General features: G+C 41.6%; 1 protein-coding gene across 5 annotated transcripts in view; it reads left to right on the top strand.

Annotated features, from left to right (window-relative positions):
- The first annotated feature begins 580 nt into the window (after positions 1-580).
- LAMA2 (laminin subunit alpha 2) overlaps positions 581-7,947 on the top strand; it is a 339,355-nt gene continuing 331,988 nt past the window's right edge. For all 5 annotated transcript variants that reach the window (XM_059842130.1, XM_059842129.1, XM_059842128.1 and 2 more), the window contains exon 1: positions 581-873. In XM_059842130.1, coding sequence (XP_059698113.1) covers positions 783-873 — 91 coding nt within the window. In that variant the 5' untranslated portion in view covers positions 581-782. The remainder of the gene's footprint in view (positions 874-7,947) is intronic.

Raw genomic sequence — 7,947 nt, 5'->3', positions numbered from 1 at the left:
CATGACGTCCTTTCTCTGCATGCTCACAGATAGGTTGGGAGCCTCACCGTTCCATAGCAAAACCTGGTTTTTACGGACTTTTGTAAAGCAATTTTTTTTTCAAGAGAACTATGCAATAATTTTAAATCCACACTTTATTTTAGTGCAAGGTTAATTATTCCTTTATGATTATTCCTTTATGCACTACTATAGATTTTTTCCCTGTCATACCTGGTTGGCTCTGACATACCATTCCCGGGCACAGCAGGAAAAATGTGCTTGGCTCCGTCACAAACCTCGTTTCCCAAGTCCCTTCTCAGAAAGCTATTTTTTTTAATCCCCCCCCCCACCCCATCACAGCGCAGGTATTTTTCTCTCCTGTCGGATAAACTGACAAGGGCTAATTCCAATGGCGAGCACACTTCCAGACGAGAACGCTTCCCGGCTCCGGGGAGCGGCCGTCGGGCAGGCACGTGCCGCTCTCCTCGCCTCGTGCCCGCCCGGCGCCTGGATCCTGGATCTCGGAGCCGCGCTGCTCCCCCGGCCCGGCGCCTCCGGGCCGCTCCCGACGCTCGGGGCTCGGGGGCTCCTCCCGGGCCGCGCTCCGAGCCCTCGCTGCCCCACCGGCCCCGCTCGCTGCTCCGCGGGCCGGCGGCGGGGCGGGGAGTGTGTGCGGGGGGGCAGGGGTGTGTCCTGCTCTCCCGCTCCCTGCCCGGGGCACCGGGGTCTCCTCTCCTCTCCCAGCGGTTGTGGCTTACTCGGCTGGCCGTCCCGCCGCGGGACGTGTGGGCTGCCCGGCAGCCATGGCTCGGGAAAGTTTGCCGCTGCTCCTGCTGCTGGCGGCGCTCGGCAGCCGAGGCCAGTCGCCGTCGCCGCCGCCGCCGCCGCAAAGAGGTACAGGGGAGCGGGGAGCCCGCGCCTCGCCCGGCCGGCCGGGACCGCGGAGTACGCGGAGAGGGAGGCGACCTCGCCGCCAGCTCGGGAGTCCTTGTGGGCACGGGAGGGACGAGGGGACAGGGACCGAGCGTGACGAGTGACCCCCCAGGCTGCAGAGAGGGGACTCGGCGGGCGGCACCGCCGCTGGTCCCTCGGTGGCCGGGCCGAGGAGGGGCTGCTGCGGGGGCTGCGCTGCGGGGCCGGCACATCCCGCCTCCCGCCACAGTCCCCGCTCCCTCACACACTCGGTTCGGAGAAGCGCAGGTGGGCAGCACTGTGGCTGGACGCGCAGGGGGAAATCATCTAGGTGAGGGACGGCTGGAGGACGTGACCTCGTCCCCGAAGGGTCACGCAAGCGTTACAGACTGATCTGCTGGCATCCTTCCTCCAGCCGGGATGTGCCCGTCTGCTGGCATCGCTGTGACAGGGGAAGCTTGATAGGCTGTGTTGAAACACGTGTAGGCTGCCTGTACTGCTTTCAGTTCAGGTGGCAATTTGATGCGCTTAGCCCGTCACAAAGCTTTTCTGTTAAAAACTAACCTCGACGGGAATGGGAATGGAATCAATTGTATCCTGCATGGGTAGTAAATGTCTTAGATATACCATTATCATGCATTATACAGTGTTAAGGTGTGTTGACACTACAGGGGTGGTTTTTTTTGTTTGCTTTTTCAGTTAGTATTCAGTGGAAAGATCAAAAAGGGTGTTGTACAGGTATGGGAGAAATAAACTTGAGTCAGTTTCTCAGCTCTCATAGGAAATCCTTAAAACCATTCTTCAGCTCACAATATTCCTTCTGGTGCTTACATTTGTGCTCTTAACATTTTTAGCCTTGCTGAAATGAATTCAGTTAGAAGATACTGCAGGAGTGTCAAAATAAAATTAATTCAAGCCTCTGGATTAACAGCTATCTTGATGCCACATAATAGGGTGAACATTATGGATTAGGAATTTTTACAATTTAGGGTTTACTTTGGAAAACATGATGCACTGACATTTCAAGAGAAGTCTCAAGCCACTGACTCCTTAATATGAATTTTACTGTGTGAGAATAAGTGGCAGTTGATCAAATGTTTGTGTGGATAAAAACTCATCCAGAATTAGACTGTGTTTAGATGATGACTTATTGGTAAACATTGAAGACTGGGATTTTAAAAGTAGAGCATTTAAAATACAGTACATAATGCATTTTCTTCTTGCTGATTTTTTCTTCTTGGTTTTTTCCCCCTGATTTTTTTTTTTTTGGGTTAATATTGATGTAGCATTTCTTTTAGTATTCTCTCTCTCTCTCACACACACATACACACAGAGACACTTTTAGAGAATGTCCTTTTGCTTATGCACTATCATGGTTTCCTTTAACCTCAACAGTGAAGGGATATGTTAATTATTTCTCTTTTAAATTAGAAGAGGGTGTGTTTGGTGCTCATCTGCTGCATTGCTTATATTGTAAGTGAGTTCTGGTAATTCCATGAAGAATCCTAGGACTTTTAATTAAATGTTAATGTGATGATGGGACCTTCTAAACTTAACAGTTGAATTCAAGTCCTGGCCTGCCACATTTTTATGCCATTTACTGTCTTCTAAATTTCTATTTAAGATCTGTTGCAGCTGCTAGGAGGTGCTAGCACTATGTAGATGTCACTGTGTTGCCCACTACAGACAAAGAGGTAATGAGCTCCACTGTAATGCAAAAAGTTAGGAAAGTCTGACTTCACTGAAGTCCTGGGGGATTTTTAACATGTACAGGAATGTTACTGCACCCATGGTTTGTATCTTTAGATTTACAGCTTTTGTTTTTTGACTTAAATGTTATTTGGTAATAACCGTAATGTTGGATGCTTACTAATTGTTAGCACCAGTTGGATGTCTGTGGACAAAATTATGTAACAGAGCTGCAATGCTTTGAAAAACAGTACTTGAGACATCACAATGAATTCCCATGTTGTTTTATAGAACAGAACAGTTCAAGAACATTTTGCACCTCAAAGATGGGAACAGTCTGTATTTCTTTTTTTGTTTCTGTTCTTGTGGTTAATTTTTTTTTCTTTTAAAATTGTTAGAAGACTTACTGTGGTCAGAAACCTGGAGTTAATTTCAGGATGGGTTTTTTGTTGTTGTTGTTGGGGGTTTTTTTGTTTTTTTTTTTTTAGCTACACATATTATCTGTTCTTTTGTTTTTTGGACACTAAATAGTCATGCAGAATTTCTGTCATGGTTTAATCCTGGCCAATGACCAAGTACCACACAGCCCCTTACTCACTCCTTCAACTCCTTCAAGTCCCAGCAGGACTGGGGAGAAAATCAGATCAGTAAAAGCTGGAAAACTCATGGATTGATATAAAGGCCATTCAGTAGGTAAAGTAAAAGCTCTGCAGGCAAACAAAGCAAAACAAGGAATTAATTCCCTGCTTCCCATGGGCAGGCAGGTGTTCAGCCATCCCCAGGAGAGCACGTTCTCATCACACATAACAGTTACGTGGGAAGACAAACACCAACATTCCAAACATCTCATGCTTCTTCCTCCCACTTTATATACTGAGCATGATGTCATATGGTATGGAATATCCTTCTGGTTATTTGGGGTCATCTGTCCCAGCTGTGTCTCTTCCCAGTTTCCTCTACACCTCTGGCCTCCTCACGAGCGTGGCAGTACAAAAAGCAGAAAAAGCCTTGGCTCTGTGCAAGGCCTGCTAAGCATTAGCAAAACCATCTCTGTATTATCATCACTGTGTTCCACACAGATCTAATACACAGCCCCATGTGAGCCACTGTGAAGAAAATTAACTCTACCCAAGCTGAAACCAGTGCAATTTCTCAGAAAATGGAAGAATCAGAACCAGAAAGGCATGTGCATTCTTCAACAGTGTTTCTTAAAGGTGTGCATAACTTGTAGTTAAGGTAAACTGACTGAAGTGCTATGTAATGTTCCTTTGACTCTTGAACCTTGGTTCATCCTTTTCAGTGTGGAATGGGAGAGACCCAAAATAGTAGTAATTTAGAAAGTAATGTAACATTTCTTTTGATCTTGAATTCATGCAGTTTTTAAAAGAATCTCAATATCTGTTATGAGAGAGAGTGGAAGCTATGTGTCTGTCAAAGGTGTGAATAGAAGGGACCGAGCTAAGGAACATACACTGCACAGTAACTTGATCTGTAATGTCAGCTGCTGACATCAGTGGAGATAATTCATGGAGTACAGGTGCTTTTAGCATGTGTGGAAGGAAGTGTAAGTTGACTCCAAGTGGTGATGTATATAGGATGCTTATAAAATCAAAGTGAGATTTCTCACTCGAAGGAGAAATGAGGGGTGAACATCAGCAGGATATGACTAGTGCCCGTCTGTTAGGCAATGGATGGTATCAGGCAGGTCAATATTTTTAAGTCTCTCTGTAGGTGTACATTTTTTAAACAATTTTCTGAAGAGTTTAGTTCAAAACTGTGTTCTCTGTGTTATGTTATTGCAACTAGGACTTATAAGATTGCTTCCCACATAGAAACTTGTGTGTATTGTACCCTGTGCTCTGAAAAGTCAAGAGATGAGGCTAGTAGGACATAAGTTTAGTATTTCAGATCCTAAGAATGAAGAATGTGTGTAGACTTAGGTTCTCTCTTTCCTGAGACAAAAAGCACCCCAGATGCTTTGCTTATGTCATCTGTTGTGATGGTGTTCACAGGGGTCCTAGGAAGAGGGAAGAGACGAGGATCTGACTCCATGTTTCAGAAGGCTTTATTTATTATTTTATGATATATATTATATTAAAACTATACTAAAAGAATAGAAGAAAGGATTTCATCAGAAGGCTTGAAAGGAAAGGAACAGGAATGGAATGATAACAAAAGCTCGTGACTCTCAGACAGTCTGAGACAGCTGGACTGTGATTGGCCATTCATTAGAAACAACCACATGAGACCAATCACAGATCCACCTGTTGCATTCCACAGCAGCAGATAATCATTGCTAACATTTTGTTCCTGAGGCCTCTCAGGAAAAAAGGATTTTTTGTAAAATGTGTCTGTGACAATCTGTAAAAGCAGAAGTCAAGTTTCCTCTTTCTTCATTGGGATTTCTTTGCAGTAAGGTCAATTTCAAAACTCACCAACACCACCCAGCTCTAATCTTGTAATGGAGAGCATTTCCATCATGGCTGATGGCATTTAAACCTTCAAAGCATTGTGCTGGCTGTATTTAGAGAACAGAGCTTGTAAGAGATTTAGTTGGTTAATTTGCCTTCTACTTTCCTGAGAAAAGAAGGCTTAGATGATTGTTTATCAGCTTGTTCTCATCTAAATAAATTTTGAGACTGTTACCCAATATCAGCAAATATAAAAACAATGCAAAAATCTTTAAGATATGATCACTAAAAATCAATGGCTATTTAAGAGAAAGAGTCCCAAAGTACTTTATCTTCTGCAAGAAGAAAGCTAGAATTTAGCCATTATCTAATCCATGCAGTGCTTGAAAGTCAACATATAGAACTCTGGCTACAAAAATATGAAGGAGAATGTGTCTCCTTCAGCCCTCCTTGTGGAGGGCTGGCATCACAGAATGCATAAAATTCTTTGGTTTTTTTTTTTTTTTTAAGGATTTACTTAATCTAGCTTCTGGATTTTATAACAGGTAACAAGCCTTGTTCACTGAAGGTGTACTGCAGTATAGTACATTCCGTATGTTCCCTTTTTACAGTCTGTATGCTGTTTAATATTTTGGCAGATAAATTTTTTGGCGATCTGTAAATTATGATTTTTTTCCTTTTTAATTATTATTTATTTAAATGTATGTGTACAAGATCATAATCAGTTCTAGCAACTCTTTTAGCAGTATTTATTTCTGTCTGATCAGTTATTCAGAGATTAACCAGCCCCAGAATGCTGCTCTCAAATATGCGTTGTAATTGCTTTTACCTTTTTACTTCAAAGCTGTTGTCTGTATCACTTTCTTATAGTTTAATAACAGGCTGAGAAAGTGAAAGCAGAGAGAATTAATATGTGTTTAAGGTTTAGAATGTGAGAAATAGTAAAGGGCCAGTCTAAGGTGTTAGAAATAGGTAGCATTGCCCAGATTGACTGGAGACATGAGTTTTTTTTTGTGTACATGCTTTAACTAGAAATAGCCACAGCCAAATCCAATGAGGTAGGTTTTGTACAAGAATGTGTGAATTTCTCCAAGCAACAAATAAGAACATAAGATGGTAAGAAGCTCTTTATATTTAACCTCCTTATTATTAATTTTTCCTCCAAGTTTTTTACATGAGTCATTCTTATTAGGCTTGAAAGGCTAAAGTCAGAACAGTGGTTCTTTAACCTGTTCCAAAAATCTGCTTTAAAATAATACAGCAAACAATCATTTTTAATTAATTCAGGCTGGAGGAAGGAATCCACCCACACATGTTCTAATTTCTTATCCAGCTACTTGGACTGACAGTTTTTTGAGATTATAGTACTTTGAAATAAGAGGCAGCATGAATTCCTGGTGCAGGGTGGATTTTTCTTTTCTTTTCTTTTTGTTTTCATTTTCTTCCACCCCCCACCCCCAAAGTCCAGGTCAGGAGTAGTGGTGATGCCCTGTGGACACAAATACGTGCAAATGTGAACCAGCAAGCATACCTAATGATCTCCTTTTCTTTACCAACTTTTTTTCATAGATAATAGTTCCTTTATTACTGGATATTTTTGTCCTAACCAAGAGTTTTATCCAGAATATGTGAGCTCATATGTCACACACTAGCAACTCAGGCTACACTAGCAATCATGCAGAACAATTCTTGCTTGCAGATGTAAAATACAGACCAAAATGTTATGTTTGTTAAACTTTATATTGATTCCATCCATGTGTTTGAAATAGGAAAGGGAATTCCTTGTGTTTGCCAATAAAGCTATTTCATGAGCCTGCTCTTGCTCATGTTATTTATGACTACATGTTATTTATTCCCTTTTACCAGCTACTGTAGTTGATAGCCAATTCCTAGTTTCTGTTTTTCTGCAGTTTTCACGTTTTCTTCAATCCAAAACATGTAGATAAGAGAGATTCTGAAGAAAATGGTATTTTTCACCACTTCTGTACTGTGGGTAAGGTTGAGATTAGACTTTTTAATGATTTATTTTTATTAGAAAAATTATAAGATTTCCAGAAAAAATAACTTTGGATTTGTGTGATTTTTGTACAGACAAATAACCAAGATCACTCAGGATTCTTGCAACACTCAAAACAAGTAACTGATTTTTTTTCAGCAGTTCAGTCTCCATTAGTTACACCTTAGCGTCACAAGGATTTTCATAGGACCCTTGCACCCTGCCAGATTCCTCTAGCAGACATTATCTTTGAATCAGACCTTGTAATAACATTAGACTGTAAAGCAGCTGTAGCAGCATTATGCCAGGGAACTCTTGTGAAAGCTCAGGAAGAATAATGAACATTCCTGCAGAGTGGATTATCCAAATACCATTACAACGCCTTGTTCTGTCCCAACTGACGTGTACGTACTGCTGTCACGATTCATGGACTTAAGATGTAATAAAAAAGAAATTACCTAAAAGTGAACAAAATATTATATAAAATTTATTTTTATAGCTGTATCAATTGTTTTTAATGGCAAGTTATTATATCTTCTCGTTGTTCACCTAACCCAATAGGTGGGGGTGTTCTTCAAGGTCAATTAGAAAGAATTGGAAGAATGCCTCTGAACATACTGTAATGTATTTCCCACTGCTACAGGAAAATTCAGCAATGCTGGGGATTGGCAATCAGGAGTTTAGAGGTGCAAGAAAAAGAAATCAGAACCCCTGTTTCTCTGCACATTTCCAGTGATAGTAAGAATTTATTTAGGATTTAATTTGGTTTTCTACATAGACACCTGCTTCTCAGATGAACCCTGAGAGTTTTTGCTGCCACTTTCAATCAGGCTGTCTTTAGGTTTTGATGGGAGATGCTAAATGTGGCAATTTATTGCTATCTTTATGCTAACTGGTCAACATCTTGTAATCCTGTTCCACAGAAGTGTCTGGGTAATCATTACTGTAAAGGATTGTATT

The sequence above is a fragment of the Haemorhous mexicanus genome, chromosome 3 (genome assembly GCF_027477595.1).
Source record: "Haemorhous mexicanus isolate bHaeMex1 chromosome 3, bHaeMex1.pri, whole genome shotgun sequence".
Classification (NCBI taxonomy): Eukaryota; Metazoa; Chordata; class Aves; order Passeriformes; family Fringillidae; genus Haemorhous; species Haemorhous mexicanus.
This window is presented reverse-complemented; position numbering and strand designations above follow the sequence as displayed.